General features: G+C 47.3%; 1 protein-coding gene across 1 annotated transcript; it reads left to right on the top strand.

Annotated features, from left to right (window-relative positions):
• The first annotated feature begins 820 nt into the window (after positions 1-820).
• Positions 821-25,254, top strand: LOC125941544 (uncharacterized). Its single transcript, XM_049659040.1, has 2 exons — positions 821-1,009; positions 23,265-25,254. The coding sequence occupies exons 1-2, from the start codon at positions 854-856 to the stop codon at positions 25,086-25,088; spliced, it is 1,980 nt and encodes a 659-aa protein (XP_049514997.1). The 5' UTR covers positions 821-853; the 3' UTR covers positions 25,089-25,254.
• The last annotated feature ends 812 nt before the right edge of the window (positions 25,255-26,066 follow it).

The raw sequence follows: 26,066 nt of genomic DNA, 5'->3' as shown, positions 1-26,066 counted from the left end.
GAGCCTTCGGCGACTTTGAACGCTCCGGTTGGAGGAAGGTGTGCCCGCAGGTTTCCCTTGCCTAGGGATCTAGGCAGGACAGGAGGCATTTAAGCGGACGTTTGCAGCTCATCTGGTGTGCTCTCCCTTCTGCTCTAAGATGTAGCTTGGTGTTCTCCCAGAGAGATATAGCTAGTGCTCGCCCAGAACGATGTACTAGTCTGTTGAGATTCAGTAGTGCTGACATGCTACGATGTACTGCGCTCACAAGAACTCCCGTCTTGTAGTTGGCCTTGCTTCACTAGGAAATAAGTTACAAAGTAACGCCATTCTTTCATCTAGCCGCCATCCACACCCTCGCTCTCTTTCTCCATTGTCTGTGCCTGATTGGCTTAACGTGGCCACGTGGCATTGCGGCTGGTCAGCGGTAGTGCTTATGGTAAAATAGTAATGTATAACGACGAAGCGAACAGAAAGAAAGGGTGTTGAGTCTCTGAAATAAGCAAAGAAGTAAAGGTTAAGGCAGAACTATCAAAGCGCAATGGCGTAATTTCAATACAGAAATTACCTGAGCAAAGAACGTCGGAAATTCTTTCGGTTCACAATTTCGCTCACGCTTTTTTGTAGTTTTCAATGTTGTTTTGATTCAAAAGCAAAACCTACTTGACACGTGTCTGAACGTTTAATCACGCGCCTTCTTTAATTTTGTTCTCATTTCCAATTATTTCTCTTTTTCAACGCTCAAACTGATTATGCATTTCGCCAGCGACACCATGCATTCTTGCCCAATCTCCTTTGGTGGGTATGCGCCACCACATTAGCGGTCATCATCATCATCATCTTCATTGTCTTCGTCCCGCAACGCCTGTGAGCCATGTCGACGGAACTGCTGCACCCGAGTCTTCCCCAGCGTGGCGCAGGCGGAGATCGCGGGGACAGCGACCGTAACACGGGATGCCCACGAGTGATCGCATTCGGTCCACCCGCGCAGCGGCAACGTGGAGAAAGCGACACGCCGGGTTTCGCAGGGGTGAGCTTCTTTTGCCTGGCGACATCACTTCTTATTCCAAGTTAAAATATCCATTATGTTCTGCCTTTTCGTCGCAAAATAACGCCAATATACTGCGTTTTTCTTTTTCACTTTTTGGGAGAGGAGGCCGGTGTCGCATCGTTCAGTAGACCGCAGCAGTCGGTCGGTGTCGTATCAGGTGTAGCGATAAGTTGACCGCAGTATGGGCACCCTGTTCAGAGGGCGCTACCACGTTTTCATTTTCCACCCCGGCGTCACCGACACCGGCCGCTAGAGAGGTGATGAAAATGATACGCCATTCCAAACGATAGCGGTCGTTTCGTCGCTGTCGTCGGTCGTTTCGTGCCCTGCGCATGCGCTATTTCGACGTTTTCACAACTCGCACACTCTTGCCCCGTGATAAGCGATCGGAAGTGTCACGGGAACGTATGCAGCGTCCCTCCAGTTTTGCTTCCACCAATCGTTCGGCTGCGTGTTCTGGCGCTGCTGTCTACTCCGCAAAGCTTTCGCGCAGGGTGCCTATAGGCCTCACGGCCTGGAGTCCCAGCAGTGACGCTACACGGCGAGAAGATGTAGAGGTTGCCGACGAGGGTATACCCATGCATGCGTGCGTGATCCGGTGCCTTTCGTAGTGTGCGCATGACGTCTTTGCCAGAGGCGGCGAGAGACAAAAGCCCTTTCGGAGAATAAAGATGCTTGCTACTTTACCCATTTGAATAACGACAGGACGATGTTTGGAGCAATCATCATTCGATGCTTATCACAGTTTTACATGCAGAACATGCACCTGCAAAGCATGAATAACGTAAAGCGCTCGATAAATTGCATGCGACATGATTTATTTAGCTATGACATCTCGTGATATATGTAACCAGTCCATAGCATGCGCAACTAGCTTACATAATGTGAACGGTTAACGTCATGAATCCCACTAAGGGGAAGCTTAGGGTAAATGCCAAACTACACGTACGCGTGCGGGCGCGCGAAAGCTCGTGCCCACGCACCTCACGCATGCCCAGATGGTGCAGGACAGATCGTACGCGACGAAGCGCGGCGCGAGCGCCGACAGCTCATGTTTACACGCGCTAAGAAATAGCGTTGTCCAACATCGCAGCAGCCATGACTCCCGCTTCAGCGTGAATTCTCGTGATGGCTGTGTTCTCACTCGCGTTGATCGCCAGCAACTATTGAAATGAGCTTTCGCTTTCTCTAAACTCGCCTGAAACGTTCGTTATGAGCACGTAGCGCGTCCAATTTCTGAAATCGTTCGGCGATTACGGCGCCGTAGGCCTAACCAGACGCGTTAGCATAACAACAGTATTATGGTGGCTAGAGGAGTGGGTGTGCCGGCCGACCCATCGAGAGCGTATAGTTCGCCACTTCTCCTCATCATGACGCAAAAGTAGCGATTATCTTCAAGATCAACTTACATTTTACGTAAGATGACGTGTTCAATAATTTTAAATAATTACCTGGACTTTACATGGCAAAACTACAATCTGATTGATGGAGGCATGCCGTTGTTTGGGGAAAGCATTCATGGCGTAATGGTTACAGAATCGGGATTGTGCGCTAGAGGTATTTTGTTCGAATCCGGCCGTTGGACAGTTTTATTTATTACAGCGAAGCTGTATATGCCTAGGCGAATCGTCCGTCCGTGCCCGGCCAGGAGGGCCCTCCGCAGAAACCAGTGCGCATGCGCGAAAAAAAATCGAGTTGGAGAGGAGTTAGGAGCAAGAGGAGAGGGAATGTCTGGGTCTTTCACCTCGGAGGGGCACGTGTTGGTGACGTACATACACCCTCGCATCGTCGGCGTGAAGTGCACACGCGCCAAGTGTGAGGGCGCAAGGGGAGAGGGAACGTCTGCCACGCAATTGGCTGCGCGGTTGGTGACGTCGTCCCTCCCTCGCAGCGGTCTCTCCGACATCGCAATGGTACAGTCAAGTGTCGTGCGTTCTCTCGAGGAGCAGCTGCCGTACGAAGAACGGCGCCGCGAACAGCGCCCGGAGTCCGCCCGCCGCCGCCGCCGTGCCGCCAACGCGAAACGTGTCCGTGTCTTCACTGCTCGGCTTAACGGGGCGTGTAAAGTGACACATAATTGCAAAACATTGTTCAGAAACACCTTAATATACCCGCGTGATAAACCTTAAGATAAACACCATAGCCGCCCCTTTTCAGCTTCGCTTATGGCGCGTCGATGCCAGCGCCGCTTTTCAGGGTGGGGACAGCCTTTGAACCGCCCGGCGCCACCGCTCTGGCTTTTCGGCGCCATGTTGGTTTTTTGGCGTCGAGCTGAACGGACGCGCGCTCCATTTGCTTTCTTTGGGGCGTTGTGGTGGGAGAGAGCTCGTATTTTGTGTAGTCCCTTGTGATGTTCGTGCTTGTTAACAAAACATCACGGGCTGCTTTGTCGCTCTGTGCACTGGATCGACCGCAAAAAAGCCGCGCGTATTTTGTTACCCCCGCGACGTTGAACGAAGGAAGAAATGAGCATCGCAAGCAAAACGTGACAACTGGGTACCGACGGACACAACGAAGATATGCGAGTAAGGATCATAATTTTGTGAAGAGTAATGTCCCTTTCTAATCCTTTTCATATTCACAGGGAAGTTGCTTCTATATGTTGGCGTGCCTTTTGTGGTGATTATAAGGCTCCAGTATGGTGTGATCGCCGTGTTTGACTTGTTGCAACGGCGTATGTTTATTCTAGACGTTTGTGAATTGACTCTTTTTTTTTTGTAGCTAGAAGTATTGGGGCACTTGTAAACTCGCTTCCTGGATACGCTATCGATGACAGTACCTACCTGGTCGATCACGCAGTCGGAAGAGAGTGATGAGAGGAGTGACTTCATTCTCGACTTCGAGGAAGTTTCTTCTCTTGAGGAAGATGTGCTCGCCCACTTGGCAGGCTTTTTGTTACAGCCGATTATCTGCACTGTGGAACACTGCCCTGTGTGCATGTGCATGCTAGCGGCTGAAGAGCCTGGACAGGAACATCGCCTTACTTAACTAAATGTTCAAGACGGAAAATTTTAATTTCTGCGAACAGCCAAATTCTGAACTTCGTTTTTTAATGTGAGAGTGCTCTCAAGTATTTTGCTGATCTGAGCTGTCTGACAACACCATTGAAAGCACTGAAGGAAATTATTGAAAAGAAATTAACCTTACCAGAAAACCCATGTTATCAGCACAAAGATGTGATTGGAAAACTTCTCGAGTGATGTGTGTCTATCTGCGATGGTTTAACACTCCTGAAAAGGCAGCTGAGTGTTATGCTAGCAAGACTGTAGTAGGTACGAGCGTGCAGTAGGGCAACCACATTTTAACCAGATAACCTCGCTGAGAGCTTATAAAGTGAATTAATTAGTGCTTACTTTTGTAAAGAAATTGTGTTTGCGTGTTGAAAACTGTTCTCAGTGCATTTTTCTTCTTCAGTAGGCACCTGAACTGCTGCAGGCCTACTCACGCGACGTCTCCTAGTTTTTCTCCTAGTTTCCTTAATATGGCGGGAAAACAATAAGAAGCAAGATTACTATTAAGAGAGCTTTACACATAAAATTTCATCCAAGTGTACAATTCCAGTAATATTTGTGGGACGTTTACAAGTGAAATGAGTAAATAAAATGGGTAACCTCGCAAACAAATCGTGCCACCTTCAGGTTGCGATACACGCGAAAAGTGTCGGACAACCTCTTTTGAAACGAGCCCTCTGTGCAAGTAAACTGTTTATCAGATGGTAAAGCAGAAACTCTGTATTTAAATCGTATCGGTATCGCCCTTAGCACGCCCGCCGCCATTTCTGCCCGATGGTTAATCTGCAGCCGCCACACGCCCAGCGCCTCCGCATTGGAAAGAACCAAGATGGCGGAAGAGCGCGGGTGTCCCCACCCTGAAAGCGGCGCTGGGCATCGAGGCACCCTAGCTTCGCTGGTCGACCATCTCTACAGGGCGTAAGGGCCGAACATTTCATTTATTTGTTATGAAAATTAGTTTCACCAAAAGGGGGAAGCAATGAATGCGATAGCAACACGCTAGAGTATTACACGATGTAAGGCTCATGCGTAGCTTCAGTGGCAGTATGAATTGCACTAAACATAAGCTAAGTAAACACGCGTGGTTAGGCGTGCGCAGACACACATGAACAGAGCGAACTCGACGTCTGCGAGCAGCATCGGTTAGGACTGCAGGGTCTTGTCGACATTGTCGCCTTGCGTCGACCTCGCGTTTCCGTACTGCGGCATGCTCACAGTGGGCACGACGTGCGTTTGCTGCGCGCTTTTTGAACTGCGAGGTTTTGTCGACGTTGTCGCTTAGCCTCGGCCGGATAGATGGATGGATGCTATGAGCGACCCCTCTGAAACGGGGTAGTGGGTTGCGCCACCAAGCTCTTGTTCATATTTTGCCTAATGTCCTGCCTAATAATAATAATAATAATAATAATAATAATAATACTTTATTAACTAAGAGTTTCATCAGCACCAATACATGAGGCCTGCCAAAGCCGCATAAGGTTTGAATGGCAGAGCCTACAGGCAGCGTTTACAAAACTGCTATATCGCGGACACCGCAGAATGTGCAGGAGTGTTTTTTAGCAGAAACACGCAAGAAGACCAAAACCCTAATGGCAATGAGGAGAGAAATAAAAGAAAGAGCAAACCACGTAACTTACGCGGAAATGTAGTGTAAGGTAGCACTCACAATACAACGCAACTAAATAGTGATCATGCAGTTATCTAATATTTAAAAAACCGTAGATTTTTGTGCTCAGAAGCAGCGATAACATCTGAAGATAAAGAAAATGAACACGGGATAGGAAAGTACATATATCAGCAGGGTACAGGATATGAAAATAAAACCAAAACAAAAAATTACTTTCTTCGCGGTCTATTCTTACATGTCAGCACCTGTATAACGAAGGGACAATAACAAACAAAGAATTGGGAGCACGCTTAAGCTTCGCTTTTAAGAGTGGAACGCGATAGCATTAAAAGATCCCTCTGCTACTCATGGTTCCCGATGACTGCAGCTTATACAACCATAATGGTTAATGGCAAACACTGGCGGCCATAGAGTTCAACTTTATGCTGGCGGCGAACGCTATGCACGTAGGCGAACTTTCTGGTGGAAACGCGGCCTCTTGCGTGGGCCGATCCCGGAGATAGTGCACAACCGCGCCAAAGAAATTACATCATTTTCAGGTTTCCGTATTTGTTTCGCACTTTTATTATTTCAGTCTGAGAAGATTTAACATAAAAGGCATGCGCTGTGGGTGTTTTGTTTCATGGCGTTTCTTTGTGGATTGTCATTCTCAAAATTCCGAGGAATAGCTTTGCCAAGAATGCAAGATAAGGTATGAGCAACATTAATGCTAGAATGATGTGGCATACCTAAACGTGGCTGGGAATGATTTTCTCGGACGCCAATGCCAACGCCGGATTTTCTGCGACACGGGGCCCTAAACGCTATCGCGTTAAAAAGTCGTCCTCTTGAGGCCCTCATACCAGACAGTTATCAATAATTGAAATGGACCTGGAAGGAAGGCCGAGGGCTAGAATATTAAAGAATAATGCGACGCGAAAGGCGCTTGCTGGTAATTGGTTGCGACAGGAGGGTATGAAGTAATTAACGAGTGCGCTGACTGTAACTGGTAGAGCAGCGAATCACCCGAAAATATTTCCCCCTGCTAACTTTTTGAATGAAAAAAAAAAATTCCCAGCATCAAACATTCTGAACTACTACTGGGAAATTTGTTTTTGTATGCCTCCGTTTTTTTTTTTTTTTTTGCGGTCTCCCTACTTTTCTGCCACCAAAGGTCCAATCGCCTCTTACTAATCTCTGTTGAAGACATGTTTACTTTCCCCCTGCCATCCGTGAACACAAGGAGGCCAGAGGAGCCTAAACCGACGACTGGGTGTGATATCGTCACATTCTAATATAACATGTTCCATCGTTTCTCTAGTTTTACCGCAGCAAGCACATGCTTCTTCTTCCTTGGTGTACGGGGTACCTCGCTTTCTAACTACGCGTTCTAAGGCATCTTGATCTCGCTTCGAAAATTAAGGAGCAGGAACTTCCCCTTGAGTTATTATAAATTGTTCTTTTTTTCCTGATTTCGTTTTTTTTTTCTCTTTGGTATTAACTCATAGCAGGTTTCTTTTTCATTGCGCCATTCATGTTATTGTCTCAGCCTGACTTTGCACTTGACGTTCTTTGTTGCCATGTTGCTCACCATATCGGTCACGTGCACAACCGCACAAAGGGGATTTGCGGCCAATTCGTGTTCTTAAACAACGTCTGCGTTTTTGTGGGGCTCTTGGACGAGTCGTGACGTACCGGCGCACACGCGCATCTGGTCCTTCACAAGACGGATCACTCGTGGCTGTCGTCGATTGCGATAGCCAGCAGCAGTGTAGCGCGTCATCACGTCCGACATCGGCCACAAGAGGGAGCACCAGCTCCCGGCGTCAGCCCAGCTACAAAAAGGCCCTGCTGATTGTACTCAACGGGATTTGCGGCCAATTCGTGTTCTTAAACAACGTCTGCGTTTTTGTAGGGCTCTTGGACGAGTCATGACGTACCGGCGCACACGCGCATCTGGTCCTTCACAAGACGGATCACTCGTGGCTGTCGTCGATTGCGATAGCCAGCGGCAGTGTAGTGCGTCATCACGTCCGACATCGGCCACAAGAGGGAGCACCAGCTCCCGGCGTCAGCCCAGCTACAAAAAGGCCCTGCTGATTGTACTCAACGGGATTTGCGGCCAATTCGTGTTCTTAAACAACGTCTGCGTTTTTGTAGGGCTCTTGGACGAGTCGTGACGTACCGGCGCACACGCGCATCTGGTCCTTCACAAGACGGATCACTTGTGGCTGTCGTCGATTGCGATAGCCAGCAGCAGTGTAGCGCGTCATCACGTCCGACATCGGCCACAAGAGGGAGCACCAGCTCCCGGCTTTAGCCCAGCTACAAAATGGCCCTGCTGATTGTACTCAACGGGATTTGCGGCCAATTCGTGTTCTTGAACAACGTCTGCGTTTTTTTAGGGCTCTTGGACGAGTCATGACGTACCGGCGCACACGCGCATCTGGTCCTTCACAAGACGGATCACTCGTGGCTGTCGTCGATTTCGATAGCCAGCAGCAGTGTAGCGCGTCATCACGTCCGACATCGGCCACAAGAGGGAGCACCAGTTCCCGGCGTCAGCCCAGCTACAAAAAGGCCCTGCTGATTGTACTCAACGGGATTTGCGGCCAATTCGTGTTCTTAAACAACGTCTGCGTTTTTGTAGGGCTCTTGGACGAGTCGTGACGTACCGGCGCACACGCGCATCTGGTCCTTCACAAGACGGATCACTTGTGGCTGTCGTCGATTTCGATAGCCAGCAGCAGTGTAGCGCGTCATCACGTCCGACATCGGCCACAAGAGGGAGCACCAGCTCCCGGCGTCAGCCCAGCTACAAAAAGGCCCTGCTGATTGTACTGAACGGGATTTGCGGCCAATTCGTGTTCTTAAACAACGTCTGCGTTTTTGTAGGGCTCTTGGACGAGTCATGACGTACCGGCGCACACGCGCATCTGGTCCTTCACAAGACGGATCACTCGTGGCTGTCGTCGATTGCGATAGCCAGCAGCAGTGTAGCGCGTCATCACGTCCGACATCGGCCACAAGAGGGAGCACCAGCTCCCGGCGTCAGCCCAGCTACAAAAAGGCCCTGCTGATTGTACTGAACGGGATTTGCGGCCAATTCGTGTTCTTAAACAACGTCTGCGTTTTTGTAGGGCTCTTGGACGAGTCATGACGTACCGGCGCACACGCGCATCTGGTCCTTCACAAGACGGATCACTCGTGGCTGTCGTCGATTGCGATAGCCAGCAGCAGTGTAGCGCGTCATCACGTCCGACATCGGCCACAAGAGGGAGCACCAGCTCCCGGCGTCAGCCCAGCTACAAAAAGGCCCTGCTGATTGTACTCAACGGGATTTGCGGCCAATTCGTGTTCTTAAACAACGTCTGCGTTTTTTTAGGTGAGTGGGAAAGCAGTAGCTTTTCACACTATAGTTCTGGGTGTCATTTTTGCCGCAAATCCCACTGATGTGTTTTTTTTTCTTCTTAGTGTGAAATTCTGATAGAATGGGTGTCGATATTGCCGTGTACCGATGCCGCATAGGCTCTTTCAGCCAAAAGGTGCTCCATCGGGGAAAAGCGCACTCACGATTTCGCAGTGCTGCGACTTTACTCTTGAAGTGCTGTACTCGCGGTAGAATTGTTGTTGCGCTGTTTTGTCTCGCTAAACTTGTAGTGTGTGCTGGTGACGTGGAAACGAACCCAGGACCCGATAAGGTGGACCAGGTCCTTGACGCCTTGAAGGAGGCTAACTTATCTCGAGATAAATTCCAGAAAGAAATGTCTGCCAAGATTAAAGACATCCACACGGGTATCACTGACATCAAGAAAAGGCTTACGAAGGTGGAAACAGCGCTTGGGGAATTTGGAAGTAACACGACTGCTATACCTGATGTCACAGAATCTGTCAGAATCATTAAAAATGAACTTTCGACTTTTTGAAGTAAAAATGGTACTCAAGCAAATTTGGTCCAACTTGTTGATGACATGAATAGGATGCGTCGCAAGAACTTGATATTCAAAGGCCTGCCTGAGAAAGAAAAGGAAAGTTACGAGGTATCGGAGTCATTAATTGTTGATTTTTGTAAGAACCATCTGGGCGTCGAAATCAGTGACATAGAGCGGGCTCATCGTGTTGGCCACCGTCGAGAAGGGTACAACCGTCCTCTCATTGTTAAATTCCTTAGTTATAAAACAAAAAGTCAAGTCCTTGACAATGCATTCAGACTAAAAAAACTTAAATTCAAGCTTAGTCTGGATTGAAGAAGACTTTTCGCCGCGCGTTCAGTTAGCCCGAAAGAAGCTTCATGTCACGTGGCCCTTCACGTGGCCCAAACGAGAAAAAGAAGATGAATTTCGATACGCTTGTTCTAGGCAACAGGCGTTACCGATATGATGATGTCACTGACAGTGTCTTCACGATACCTCCAGAAAAGCGAAAACCCTGACAACTTAATCGTTCGGAAATAGCTACGCAGGCGCCCAATTGCTCGATAATCTATGCCAATTTCTGCAGTATCATACACAAACAAGACCATCTGGATGATTTTGTTCATACGTGTTCTGCTGATATCATTATCGGCACAGAAACGTGGCTAACTCCAGACATTGATACCGGTGAACTTATATCTAACAGGTTTTCCGTGTTTCGCAAAGATAGACTCTACGGGAAGGGAGGTGGCGTACTGATCGCTGTAAAAAAACACATTCGATCTAAGCCTGTTTTTATTAATAGCCCTCTTGAAACTTCATGGGTCGTGTGCTATCTACAGCATGTAACGCTTGTAATAGGTGCTTGTTACAGGCCCCCTAATTATCATGAAAACTTTGTTGAAGAGCTCACCGATGTCATTGCTTATGCTCAAAGCAAATTTAATGCGCAGGTTATATTGGCTGGAGATTTTAACTACCCTGGTATCAATTGGTTATCTCTACCGCCAAGTAATACTGGTAAAACTCGGGAGTGCACCGATTTCATTGACATGTTATCATTCTTTGAAATGACGCAATTGATCTATACGCCAACACGTGGTGACGTGATCCTTGATTTATTGATCACTACGCATCCCGATCAAGCTACTGCAAACGTCCTGGAACAGATAAGTGACCACAAAGTTATTCACTGTCTGATTAAAACAAAAATCAATAAACAACAGTCCCATACTAAGGAAATACACGACTTTTCTAAAGCTGATCTTGATAAGGTAGAAAACGAAATGGAGAAGTTTTATTCAGAGTTTTTGTTGACATATGAAGATCATTCAGTTCATGAAAATTGGGCATTGTTTCAAAATCATGTGAAAAGGCTGCAGGAAATATACGTTCCAAAAAGGGTGATCACCGAGACTAAAGAAAAACAGTGGTTTACCAGAGATGTCAAACGCTGCCTGAATAAGAAAAAACGTCTGTACGCAAAAGCAAACCGCACCAAAGCAGAAAACGATTGGATTGGATACTTTAACATGGCGAATACTTGCAAGCAGAAAATTAAGGATGCCAAAGACAAGTTCCTTGATACGGAGATGCCAAACTTCCTGAAAAACAACCCAAAAAAATTTTGGAAGGTGATATCCCCCGAGCCTTCGAAGGAATTACCTCAGCTATGTTCATCGGATGGTTCTCCCTTGAGTGCAACTGATTTGTCGCATGCCTTTAATTCATATTTTTGCAGCGTTTTTGTGAAAGAAAAGCCCCTTAATATTGACGGGATGAGTAATAATAGTGCACCTGATTGTGATGCGTCTCCAATGCCTCGTATAACTATAACATCGAATGGAGTTGAAAAAGCTATAGAACGTTTGCCATCATACTCGAGTCCTGGTCCCGATGGTATTAGCACAAAATTACTAAAACTTACTAAGCATTACTCGGCACTTACACTTGCGCTTATTTTCCAACAATCGTTAGATACGACTCAAATCCCTGATGAATGGAAACTTGCTCACGCGGTGCCGATATTTAAAACGGGTGATAAGAATGAAATGACAAATTATCGTCCGATATCCCTGACATCTATCACTTGCAAGCTGTTAGAACATATTCTGTCATCTCAAATTATGGAATATATGGTCGACAACAAAATTCTATTTTCAAACCAACATGGTTTTCAACGGGGACGCTCTTGTGAGACGCAACTTTTCGAACTAACTACTGAAATTCACACCAACCTTTGAAAAAGCCTTCGACAGGGTAGGCCATAAACGTCTGATATATAAAATGAGTCTTCTTCAAATAGAAAATAAAGTCATTGACTGGGTTCAAGAGTATCTATGTGATAGGCACCAAGTGGTAGTGATTGAAAACGTTGTGTCAGACTTCGAGCCTGTCACGTCTGGTGTACCCCAGGGCTCAGTATTGGGGCCAACGTTGTTCTTAATTTTTATCAACGATATTCACATTGGTATTAATTCAAAAATTCGTGTATTTGCTGACGATTGCGTTATTTATCATGTTGTTACTGACTATAGCAATTGTGAAGAATTAGATAATGACTTGCGGAAATTAAGTGAGTGGTGCCGTGATTGGCAGATGAATATTAATGCCAAGAAAACAAAACTAATGCGGTTTACTACTTGTAATAACTTTGTGTCGCACACTTATACAATAAATAATGAGGCAATTGAACCAGTTGAGTCATTTAAGTATTTAGGTGTTCATTTAACTTTTAATCTGACCTGGAACACACATATTGACTGGGTAATTAGAAAATCAAATCGGACTCTTGGCTTTCTACGACGCACGCTGCGCCAAGCTAATAAGGACACAAGACTTCTTGCCTACAAATCAATAGTTCGATCCAAACTTGAGTATTGTTCAGTTATTTGGAACCCTCATCAAGCATACCTCACGAAGAGGCTAGAATCATTACAAAACAAACCTGCTAGATTCATCGTGTCGGATTACTCTTCCTATTCAAGTGTATCTAAAATCAAAGACAGCCTTGACCTTGCAACACTAGAAAGAAGACGGAAGGCGTCTCGTTTAATATTCTTTCATAATGTATATCACAACCCTACACCTTACACTGCCACAATAATAGCAACGCCAGTTGCAATGTTTCCACGCTTCGACCACTCTTTTAAAGTTCGTCAACCATTTGCCCGCACCGACCTACTTCGTTTTTCCTTTCTGCATTTGGCAATCCAGGAGTGGAATCAGTTGCCGAGATCAGTAGCTGAAGGAGAAAATGCCGATAAATTCTCAGAAGCACTAAATCAATTCTTATCGCTTACCAAAAGCCATTGACATAACCACAAAGATGTTCGGTAGTTTTGACACGTGCGAATGGCATGTCTTCTAACTTTCATTACGGTGTTTTTCAGTTATTTTGTCATGATGTATCAAATAAATCATCGCACGCTTCAGTATCTGCATGTTGAAATTGCTGTATTGCTTTCTGTAAATATTGCCGTTTTTCGTTTGCATATTCCCACCTTAGTGGACGAATTCTATGTATACTTTATTATGCAAGAGCGTTTATGCAAGTGTTATTAGCACCGCTATATTCTTTGTTGTGTGCATGTAACTTTTAGTGTTCATTGTACTAAAAATGTCTCCCCCCCTATGTAATGCCCGATGGGTCTTTAGGGTAAATAAAAATGAAAAAAAAAACGTACTTGCTGGCAAGCTTCCTCGTTATTCTCCTCCACTGTGAATCAAGGTTTTTCCTATCTGAACACTCTCCCAGCCCATTTACTTTCTTCTATAGACGGTTTCAGTGTTTACAAACAAACCTCGCTTGCCGCTGATTGGTTGCCCCATCGGAACTTCCGGCAGGAGAGCTAGAAGCACTTCCGGCTATGTTGTTTGAAGGCATGCGCGACGTGAGGCCGGCGTCTCGATGTTTGCACTGCTTGGTGGAATCTGTGGTGAGCTGATTCTACATCGTGAATATTGTCGAGATGAAGAGCGACTACTTTAAGGCGCTTAGCACCGAAGCAAACGATCGGTATCGCCAAAAGCTGATGTTTAGAGGCAGAGAGCTGCCCAATCCGCTGGACGATGATGTCGTGCGATTTTCGTTTTCGTCGGGCTCCAAATACCTTCCCTCAGTTACAACACCGGAGCAACAAGCGGAGCATATTAGTGAGGACATGGAATGAACGCAGACTGTTGTCTTCAAGGCACGTAATGGGACTGCCGAAAACCAGAAAAACTTTAACGGTACTTTCTTCTTTCTGGGGTTTTACGTGCCAAAACCAGTTCTGATTATGAGGCTGGCCGTAGTGGAGGGTTCCGGATTAATTTTGACCACCTGGGGTTCTTTAACGTGCCCTAGAACACAAGCACACGGGCGTTTTTGCATTTCGCAATGGCACTTTTATTGCTGCAAGATGGAAGATGAAGTGGTAAGCTGTGCATGTGTACATGCACATGTTTTCTGCGTCATATGCCTTGTTTCTGCTTTTCAATATGCATTCACAAATAACTGCGCATTCTCAAAAGTCGTTTAGTGCAAGAAGCCTAGGTCGACAGAAATGGGACTAACTTAAGGGCTCACGAATTTATCACATTTATAACAAAATGAAACTTGTAGTGTTGGGCACGAGATTGCAATCCATAATTGGCCTCCGTTAATTCGTAAATGCTTTTAGAATGTGGCCGAAACTTCCTACATGCGTGCATGGAAATCGTAAACTTTTCTGCGATTCTGCTCTGCGATACCGATACGAATGCTCACATGCCGCCGCGGTGGCTCAGCGGTTACGGTGCCCGGTTGCTGACCCGAAAGACGCTGTTTGGGCCCCGGCTGTTGCATTTAGATCGAGGCGAAATGCTAGAGGTCCGCATACTGTGCGACGTCAGTGCACGTTAAAGAACCACAGGTGGTCGAAGTTATCCGGAGCCCTCCACTGCGGCGTCCGTCATAGCCTGAGTCGCTTTGGGACGTTCAACATGATAAACCAGTGTGCACATGTACCTAGGTAGTAAAGCTGCAGAAGGGCACTTGTGCCCCAGATGCGAAAAACATTAAAATAAAACGGCCGCAGCATGGCACCCGCTAAACAATAATTTTAACTCATGTTCGTAACATGGCGATCCACGCCGAGGCAAGAATCTGGACGAGCGGGCAAACTCGGGGCGAGAGTCGAGCTGCTCTCGCGGGAGTTACACGGCATACGGCCAGAACAATCGTGCAGTAGCGCTTTTATTATTCAGCATTATAGCAGTCTGGCCACTCCACGTAGTAACGTACCTTGGATGAAGTGAGTAGAGCAAATCTGGGAGCTCTTGGTAGGCTCCCAGATTTGAAAAACACCGTTGAGGTGTAAACGTAATGAAAACAGTCGATGCTCCAAGAGCTACTCGCCGTCACACAACACACTGAAGGCCACAAGTCGCACTTATATCGATATACCCGAAAAATAACACAGAATATGCGCAGGACGAGCGCGCGAGCGAACAAATACCAGCAAAAACGAGCAAAAGGAACGGCTACCGGAAGTTTCCTAGGGGCGCCGGATGCCGGCGCACAGCGTTGCCAGAGCGCGGTGGCGTTGGATGAAACCGTCTATATTCCTCAGTCGTTCTTCAAAATCAATCTTACTCTGAGCTTCCCTCACTTCAAAACTTGCCCAGCCCATATCACCCAGCACAGCTTCATTTGTAGTCTTCCCGTGAGCACCCAATGCGAGGTGTACCACCGACCTTTGGTTGCCATCCAGTCCTGATAGTACCCCTGACTTCAAGCAAACAACCTAACGTCCTAATGTAAGTACTGGAGCCATTACAGCTTGTTGCACCGGAGCTTTCCACTAAAGTTCGTTGGTGGAAAGCTGGCATTGTACTGAAACCAGACGCCGAGTTGATCGGTGGAGCGCAAGCTCGTCTCGCTGTCCAGCGGCTGGCGGCAACTCGACCTGCAAGCCCGGGCATGCCCGGGCCCGGCGCAGACGGCGCTGATCAGTCACCCTCCCGGCGGAGTGTCGGATGCAACCGTCGCCAAGCCCTCTCGTCCATTCGTGCAATCCAAACGGCGACCAACGGCGCTTCCTGATTAGAGGGTTCGAACTGCTGGCTGCTTCAGCGGATCCAGGGGCTTTAAAAACCGAGCCGTGTGAAGCGGGAAAACAGACGGAGACGGCGAGTGAAGAGACGTCCTCCCGGGTCATCGCCGAGCGCCTTAGCGCGAGCCCGTTATGATCTCGGCCCCTTTGCCGACTATGTAACGCCTTCGTATATACTGTACATGAATGTACCGTTCACTCACCGTCGCCTCGACCGCTTCACCGATTGCGCAGCAATGGCAGCAGGCTAATATGCACGAAACCCAACAGCATTTCCACATACTCGGAGCACCTCGTACCTATTTTATACCCATAGCGCTCTTGGTGTTTCATTATGGCCGCATTTCTCTTCCCCTTTGCTATTATTGTTTTTTTCTGTGTTTCCATAAATCTATTGCCTTAGTTTATCCATACGCCAAGGTATTTGTATTCTTTTACCCGAGGTATTTCCTGGCCCTGTACTGACACTGTCTGCTCACGGTTTTCATTGAATACCATAACACCCGATGATTTCTTAACGCTAAATTTCAGACCTAAATTCTCGCCTTTCTGTCCACAGATATTAGCCAGACGTTGCATATCACTTTGTTAGCTAGCAACACAATGTCGTCCGCATAAAACAAAGCTGGAAGCTGCTGCTCTACTATTGTAACCGCCTGTTTGTATGAGAGATTAAACCCGATATTGATTCCTTCTAGCGCCCTTTCTATCCTTACCATGTACATCATAAACAGCAGCGGGGATAGAGCTATAGGGCAAATCTTGTTTCAGTCCCTTGTTGATGTGAACTTGCTCCTTGCTCATCATCCCTTACGATTCAACGCAAACTGTATTTTGTAGGCAAATCTATCTGAAAAGTCGTTGCCTATACCTTCCCCTTCCAGAATATCCCGCAATATGTTGCGGTTTCTTAACATATACTCCGATAATGTCTAAAAAAGCCAGATGTAGTGGTCTCCTTTCTTTCTGGATATCTCAATACATTGAGTAAGAAAAAAGCCGTTAGATTCCACGTCCTGTGGGAATTGATGTTATGCGAAGCAATGTGCGGGGAGCCTACCAAGTTAACGAAACGACCATGGGAGCACCGAGGCGTAAGCGGCTATTTCATGATCTACATGACACGCATGTCATGACATTCATGTCAGGACCTATCATTGATGTCCGAACCCCTTTCATTGATTTTTTAGTGTTAATCTTTTTTTCGCTGAGCCATTGTCATTTTTGCTGAGTCACGCTTATGACTGTGACTTCCACCATCATCCTTTAATGTTTCCTTCACTTAGTGCCCACATCTGAACCCTTCCCAGGGGTTTTTTAGTGTTAATCATTTTTTGCTGAGTCATTGTCACTTTTTGCTGAGTCATGCTCGTTCCTATGACTTCTACCATCATCCTTTAGTGTTTTCTTCACTTAGTGTCCTCATCCGATCCCATTCCAGTGGTTTTTTTAGTGTTCATCATTTTCACTGAGTCATCTCATGACTATGACTCCTTCCTTCATCCTTTAGTGTTTCCTTCACTTAGTACCTACGTCCGAACCCATTTCAGTGGTTTTTGAGTGTTAATCTTTTTTTCGCTGAGTGATTGTCATTTTTGCTGAGTCATGCTCATAACTATGACTTCTGCAATGATCTTTTAGTGTTTCCTTCACTTAGTGCCCACAGTTGAACCCATTCCAGGGCTTTCTGAGTGTTAATCATTTTTCGCTGAGTCATTGTCATTTCTGCTGAGTCATGCTCACGACTATGACTTCTCCCATCATCCTTTAGTGTTTACTTCACTTAGTGCCCATGTCCGAACCCTTTCTAGTTACATACCAAGTTAACTAAACGACCACCAGAGCATCAAGACGTAGGCGGCTGCTTCATGAGCTACATGACACACATATGTTATTTATGTCATGACCTATCATTTATGTTCGTCATACAGTGTTGTCATACTATGCCATTTTTGATACATACCAAATTAACTAAATCACCATGAGAGCACCAAGACATAGGCGGCTGTTTCCTGACCTACGTGACACATATGTTATTTATGTCATGACCTATAATTTATGTTCGTCATACGCTCTTGTCATACTATGCTAATTTTGGTACCTACCAAGTTAACGAAACGACCATGAGAGTACCAAGACGTAGGCGGCTAGATAGATACTGTCAAAGTGGCAAATGTTCGCCAAGAAATGCTTCGCATTTAAAATACGTTATTTAACGTTAAAATACGTTAAATACGTTATCAAAATACGTCTACCTATTGTGAAGCCATTCTGAAATTCTCCCAATAAGCCATTATTCTACAGCCCATGCTTCGAGCTATAATTTAATCGCCTGCATTGCTAACCTGTTTCCGCAGCGCCGCGTCTGAGCGCTGCTGGCGTTAAGCCGCGGCGTGCGCCGCACATGCAGCACCACGTTGTTCCTGCGTCTGGAACAACGGAGTGGTCTTGGCACGTACTATGCGGGCTTCACTGCGATGAGCGTCTCGCTGGAGCTCCTCGGCCGGCGTGAGGCATGTTTGCGCGATGTGAGGGACGCGGTGCTCCGCTGCCCAAATACCGCACAGGCAGGTACTACCATGGCCACTACATGTGGGAAAACAATGGCACGAGGCCGCAGGGTCTGCATAGGCAGGGTTGCAATTCGTTCCAGCAAGCAAAGCTGTCTAACCATATTCTTTCTTTTGTGCACCAGTCTGTGCGATTGCATGGAACACGACCAGGCCTAGCTATCTTGCGTCACCTGGAGTTCAAATTCAACCGCAACAGAATATCGTACAGTTAATGTAAGTAATGTTCTTCAGCAAACGTCATCATCATCATCAGCAGCCTATATTTTATGTCCACTGCAGGACGAAGGCCTCTCCCTGCGATCTCCAATTACCCCTGTCTTGCGCTAGCGTATTCCAACTTGCGCCTGCAAATTTCCTAACTTCATCATCCCATCTGGTTTTCTGCCGACCTCGACTGCGCTTCCCTTCTCTTGGTATCCATTCTGTAACCCTAATGTTCCACCGGTTATCCATCCTACGCATTACATGGCCTGCCCAGCTCCATTTCTTCCGCTTAATGTCAACTAGAATATCGGCTATCCCCGTTTGTTCTCTGATGCACACCGCTCTCTTCCCGCCCCTAAACCACCTCAGATATTTTTTGAACATTTCAAGTAAACACGCGCATCGAGTTCAGAATGCAATCACGATCAACGATGCCAAACGCTGCAGCGCTACGCGCCGCGGGCGCGCCACAAAACCAAAAAAACAATGCCGTCCTCCTCCCCTCGCCTTTCCGGAACCCCAGCGGTCGTCACGACGTCAGCAGGGGGAATCTGGTGATGTCAACGGTGGAAACGATGTCCATTGGTCGAACAAGAACCTACGACTTCCGGTTTGTCTGCTAGCAGGTATGCGCGCTCCCTGCTCGTCCTCGCCGTGTTGCTCGCTTGTGCGCGCTTGCGCATCGGTATTTACAGCCCGCAACGCAAGTGCCAAATCGCTCGTGTTCCAACACAGTCGTGCTTAGCGGTCTGATTAGCTGCGCGAACAGAGTGCGACAGTGTTGGCCTTTCCAGACGTGCGCGCAACACTGGGTCTATAGCGGCACGCTTCGCATAACACGCGCCGGCACCGCAGCAACATCGGGTAGCCGAGAAGCGCCGAGTCCACGTCCACGTTACCGGTAAGTGTGATTACCGCCCGGCGGCTCCTATGGCAACCACCGTCGCCGCTTGTGATGCATCCGCCAGGGGGCGCTCGCACTCGTTTATACGTTTAAAATCGCTTTCTTAAAATCGGATATATTGGCGGGTTTGGAAGTTAACCAAAGATCAGTAGGCCGGTTGGCTTTGGGAGCACACGGTAATACGATTAATGAGGCAGTGCATGGAGACATAGGTTGGGCCTCTTTTGAAGTCAGAGAAGCACAAAGCAAGATTAGTTTTGAAGAAAGGCTCAGGAACATGGATGAAAATAAATGGGCGGCTAAAGTGCACAAGTATCTCTACATGAAAAGCGTGGACACAGAATGGAGGAAGAGGTCAAGGAAGTTGGCAACCAAGTACAGGATAATCGAAACTGTAAATAGACAACCAGGGGTCATCAGAAAGAAAGTGAGAGAAATAGAGACCGTGAATTGGATGCAAAGAATGGAAACGAAAAGGACAATGGAGATTTACAAGAATGAGAAGAAAGAAATTAGAAGGGAAAATCTGTACGATAACACAAAGGGCAGTGCCTTGCTATTTGAGGCTCGAGCCGGTTGCCTAAGGACGAAAACATATCGGAACAAATATTCGGAACTAGATGAGACATGTGTATGCTGCAGTAAAGATCCAGAGACCACTCAGCACATCCTAATGGAATGCGACGGGATCCACCCAGCGAGAACCGTAGGTAACGTGCAACTCCCAGAAGCGCTTGGGTTTAAAGTGGAAGGAAACATAAACAGATCAGCCGTAGAGATCAGCAAGAGACGATTAGAGTACTGGTGGAAAAAAAGCAGGGAAAAGATGGATACGACCTGATCTCTTAAAATCATAGGCAGCGGTACAAGCTAAATTTTTGAAAAAGGTATACAAAACTGCTAGATAAAGAACATGTGTAGTATACCTGATTAAATCAAGCAGGCTAGGTGACTATTTGTCGCCGCCCCGTTTCAAAGGGGATGCCAATAAATCATCATCATCATCACGTCAAGCTGCGCGCCCAATACGAATTGGTCCGCGAGTTTCTCCCGCTTTCTGTTGGAAATTCTCGTGCGAAGTAATGTTTCGTGCGGCGCCGACAAGTGCTCAGGGATGAGCCGCCGTCAAAGCCGCCGAATGCGGACTCCTTTGACTCAAAGCTCCCTTCGAGAAGGCCTCCTTTGATGCGCTTGTGTGACAGCGCGCAATCTCCCTTGAAGTAAGGGATCTTTGGTTCAAAGGTCTTTGAAAGTGCCCCTGTGACTGGGGCATTAACCGTGCCGCTCGCTGAAGGGAGAAAGCACTGGCGAGTCCACGCAGACAACAGGGCCTCAGGACGTCGCGCGGGCCGTGGGGAAGGAGGTTAGAATGCACGCACAAACGCTGTCTTTTCGCCGTTGCGGCCTCCTAGGCGTTTTCAATGGTAGCAGGTGCCACGGCGTACTTGAAATGTCCGGGCTTTCGCCGTGGCTTTGACGGCGCCGCAGAAGTTGTTCACCACACAGGCCAGTCGTAACAGTGCACATTTAATGGGTGAGAACGACCACAAAATTGACAAGGATGAGAGAGCACTTCCGTCCAGGTGCTCCTTGGTCCTACCTCGTTTCTGTCAATTCGTTCTCTTTCTAATTCTCTATAGCAGTACCCAGTCGGTGAGCAAAAATTGTATTGTCACCTATTATTTTGCGTTTCGCTATTAATTTATTTAGGATTAACGAGTGCGCACAAATGCAAACTGTGAGCACAACGTTAAGTAAAGCATCATGCGCCTGCCTATCGAAAGCTACCAATGATTGGTTTTAAATATTAGTCCCGTGTAGGTAAGATCATTGTGGAGCTGATCTGGCTTTGTAATTTAACAATGTAAAATGCTGCAAGTGCATTACCGCTTCAGTTTCTTTGGGTTCTCCTACTATCTTTAAAAAAGAAAGTCGATCGCGTTTAGTTGACACGCAGACAGAGGTTGCACAAATCGAAATTTCCACTTTCAATCTTCTACTATAAACTGCGGCACTTCCCTTTTTCGCCAGGGAGTTGACAAATGATAGAATTAGTTTTTTTTTGTATTTTGTAACAAATTAGATTTATCCATCCCAAGACTTTGATTGGAATCAACTAAAAAATTAAGTGGTCTGCCTTAAAATAAGTCCCAGGAAGTTCGCGCAGCGTATCAGAAAGTTACGTGGATCCAACAAGCTGTGTGGGAATCGCTTTAAACGACGCTTTCTTAGGCGCTTGTGGTGAACGCTGACCTTGTTGAGCGACCATTTTCAAGTATGGAGCACTCGAAGAAATGGCGCACATTTTCACCGAGAAACGTATCTCTTGCATACGTAAACGTGTGGCACTCCAACACGGCGTACACGTCCGATATAAACCAGAGTCTAACGCATACATGCACTGAACCAAACATTAAATGATCCGTTCCACTGCTTTTTCATCATTGCGTGTTGAAGTTGCCTGGATGCAGTGCAGTTTCGAAGCAAGAAGCTTTTCCTTTTTTTTTTCTTTTTTTTTGTGAATCATGAAGGTGGCATATGGGCTAAGTGTATAATGCCACCGGTTGCTCCCCGCCACTTCTGTTTGTGCCATTTCCGGAGTCGCCTCATTGAGCCAGACAGCCGCCAGCACTTGCAGAAAGCGGGTGAAGAGGCAAAGAAAGCTTCGCTTCAAAACCTGAATAGCAACGTCACCTCATCTATCCATAGAACATTCACAATGCGACTGTGGCACAGTATACTCGAAACGCATCCCTCGCGCGCGCACTAGGCGCGCACTAGGCATTCCTTGTCGACCCTGCATGGCCAGCAACATCAATAGCGTGCGCTGAAGCTGCCATTAAATTGCGGATTATCCTGGCGGGCTGAATATATATGCGAGAAAAAGCAAACGGCATTTTTGTACCAATGGGTATTAAAAAAACTTGTGCAATATAATGTGGACATCGCCTCATTTGTCTGTGCCCTCGCTACTCTGCCAGTGAATGATCGACAGCTGAGCGCTCCTTCCCCACCATTCGGCCATGAGCTATGCCACATTCATTTCCTTGATTTAATACTGCAGCGGAAACTTCTCATTAGGGTCGAATGCTAATTTATGGCTACTTCACCGATCGTAATAGTTCCGGTCACGCTTTACCTTCCGCGCCTTTCCGAAAGCCTCACTACTTCCTCCTCCGTATACTTCTTTTAACCGTGTTAAAGTATCAAGTGGAGTATGTAGATAACTGCCACAGTGCAATCCTACATCTCGGTAAACAAGAAAGTTCCCGCCTAAATTGAATAAGCAAGAATCCAAGGTGGCATTTGTTCATGAAGTTGTCCAATCAGAATTGGTTCAAGAAAATGAGCCATAGGTACTGGTAGTACATGTATTAAGACTGTTAGAGGCTAAATACGCGTACTTTTTTTACAACACGCGTAAGTAGCGGACGAGCTGAGAGTATTTTTCCGCTAGTGCAATGCTCAATAATTTTGCTCCGTTATACTCAAATGCTATATAGCATTGGAGTATAAAAGGGTTAAATGATTCAGTTACTATATAGAAACTTTCCTATACGTGTATGATACATTTATGTTCCCAACCACTCCCATCAACTGTACTAGAGTGTTCGATCGTTAATACCGGCTATTGTTATTGCTGGGGTAATTAACACTTGATATGCACTATTATGTATCACGTATGTTGTTATATACTGCCTGTGTATTATGTATACCGTACAAATTGTGTGGGAAGTTCCATGTGACACCGCTCTTACCCACCATCGCTCACGGTACCCTATAAGGTATTTCAAATATAAAATAAACCGCAACCAACTAGCCCAGCCCAGATATATACCGTAAACGTAGAGTTTTCAAATACAATGAGCCGCTGTCTACTCTGAATCATTGTTTCAAAGTGTCTAAAGCTCATTTTCAAGAACTGTGTCATTATCTTTCACGTAGCGAGGCCACCGCCTGTGGGCCCAAGTACCGACACGTGCCCTTTACGTTCTGAAAGGCGTCCGCAAGGCAGGCATCTTCATCAGCATCCTACTGGGTGCCTCCATACTCATCAAGCTCCTGTCGTTGGCCGACGAGACCATCGCGTGGCGTCACAGCCACGCCTTCGTGCACAAAAGTCGACTGCTGTCTAAGTTCCGCGCACTCTGCGAAAGCCATGCCTGTCATCAATACGCCTGGGAGCTGCAGTCTTCGGTGGACGCAACCCGGAACCCGTGCCACAGCCTCTACGACTACGTGTGTGGCCGGTGGCGTCACGGCGGGAACGCCGTGCAGTCCGTTCGCAGTGTGGCCGAGGGCAGGCTGATGCAGCAGGCACAGCTCTCCGCGCTGTCTCTGAACGATTCTGCCGTCACGTCGGATGCCACATCGGAGAAGGTGGCCGGGCTAATACGTTCCTGCATCCAAGCGAGACGCGACCCTTCCGAACTGGCAGCGTTCCTTAGAGAGCGTGGTGTCCTGCCGTACCACTGGAATGGTCCGCAAGGCCTACTCGACACCCTGGTAAACTTGTCAGTGAAGTGGGACATCCACATCTGGTTTTATCTGCACGTCGTCTCAGCGTACAACTTCATACCAGTTGTAAGCATCCGCAGGAGCCAGCCGCTGGACGAATGGACGGGCAGGTTTAGAAAAACGGGGAAAACGAAGAAGTACAAGAGGCACATTGAACGTGTGTTGAGAACATTGGGCCTCGCGAATGAATCACTAGATGAAGCAGTCATGCGCGTTTCGTCCATGGATGCGCTGGTGAGCCAAATGCTGCAAAGCGCTGACGCAGAACCAGACAGCGGGGCACTGGTCGTGGACATTGAAACGATGGCAGAGACGTACACTCCAGCCGTTACTGCCCATATGTGGCTCGGTGCTCTGCAGGCTAATGAAATATTAGGACTGAATATCTCGCGGGAGTCCCTCGTTGAGGTGCAGAGTTCAAGGGTCCTCCGTCTGGTGAACACACTCTTTAACTTCGGAAACCACATGCAAGAATATATAGCAGAGCACATCGCCTACCGGGTCTTTATCGACATCGGATGGATGGTGGATGATAGCTACAGTGTCGTCCACGGCCGCTCTGTACAATTCACAACCGACAGAATCACGACCCGATGTCTTCGTCAGGTGGAGAAGATGACTGGCGTTGCCTGGTTCAGCCTTCTGACCACGTTCCACAAGGATGACCATCTGCTGAGCAGCGTGCTCAACCTGGCAGTGCCTCCGAACATCGCAGCAGCCATTACCGTGCCCTCGGAAGTGTCCTTCTCCGAGGACGTGCTGCCACCCCTGCAGTCCTCGTTCTTCGCCGACTGGCTCACCTACAAGAAAACGAGGCACGAGCTCGCGTCTGCTGGCCTGTACAACATCCTGCGGCTAAATGGCGTCGAGGCCGGGGCGTGGTACCGGGATATGAACCTGACGGTAGAACCTCTGGTTTTCTCTTACCCGTTCTTCCACTCGCAGCTGCATCCGGTCGTCAACTATGCCGGAGCCGGAAGGCTTTTGGCGCGTGCCTCTCTAGGTTTCGCCTCACCCAGCGCTACGACCTCCACGGCCGAGCACAGGGCCGTAGCCATTGCCCTGCATGCTTTGCGCAATACACCAGTGGGCCGCGGTTACCCGAGCAGCAACATCCAGGACGAGCTGTTCTTCATGGCATCGTGCTACGCGGTGTGCGATGCCGGACACGCAGCGCGACAGATGTGTGACGAGCCGGTCAAAAGGCTTCAATCTTTCAGAACAGCGTTTACCTGCACCCTGCCAACATAGAGCCCACTCGCCAGCAAAGATTAAGTGACTTCCGTCACTAAACTCTGCCGTCAACGCGGCATTGCTCTCGTGAAAGCGCCGCTTGTTTTTAAATTTAACGACATTGCAAACACGAAGTGACTACTGTTTGCTGGGTGGCTTTCCTCTTGAATACCCTATGGTGGTCGGTCTCGATTCACTGCCAGTGTTGCTAGCACCTTCAGCTATATTTAGGCGTACGAATATCAGTTAAATCTGTTTAGCCTGATAATACGGCCACGCATGCCAAACATCGCTACCCCGTGTTGTTTAGTTTCAAGTTTCAGGTTTGGTTAGTTTTATTTCAAGGGTGAGCGTTTGTCCGCGCATAATTTTTATAAAGTGGCGCGAACACCGTCGATATCTGCACTTAAAAGGACTATTTATACTTGTCGGAATGTGATTTCCATTTGCGGCGTCGTTATGGAAGCACCATCGCTGATGCCGATATCTTGCGAAGCTATTTACAAATTCCGTCCGCGTATTTCTTATAGCTTAGAAGGGCTTAGCAGAACTTTTTGAGGAATTATCAGGTAATGCCTGGGATATTATTGGCCTTCATGAGGTTAGAAGAACTGGCTACAGTGCTGACTAATGCAGAACCATACAGTGCTGACTAACGGCCACGTCCTCTGTTACAGAGGTCTTCCAGATAAGAGAGAATTCGGAGTAGGATTTCTAGTCCATAAGGACATAGCGGGCAATATTGATGAATTCTACAGTATTATAGATGGTATAAGTTGTCGTAATAAAGCTAAATAGGAGGTATATAATGAAGGTAGTATAAACCTACGCCCCAGCCTCCAGTCACGATGATGAAGAAATAGAACAGTTTTAAGAAGATGTTGAATTATAAATGAAAAAGGTGCAAACTAAGTATACTGTAGTCATGGGCGACTTCAATGCAAAAGTGGGGAAAAAGCAGACTGGAGAGCAAGCAACTGGCAAATACGGCATCGA

This window comes from Dermacentor silvarum, chromosome 11, assembly GCF_013339745.2.
Source record: "Dermacentor silvarum isolate Dsil-2018 chromosome 11, BIME_Dsil_1.4, whole genome shotgun sequence".
Classification (NCBI taxonomy): domain Eukaryota; kingdom Metazoa; phylum Arthropoda; class Arachnida; order Ixodida; family Ixodidae; genus Dermacentor; species Dermacentor silvarum.
This window is presented reverse-complemented; position numbering and strand designations above follow the sequence as displayed.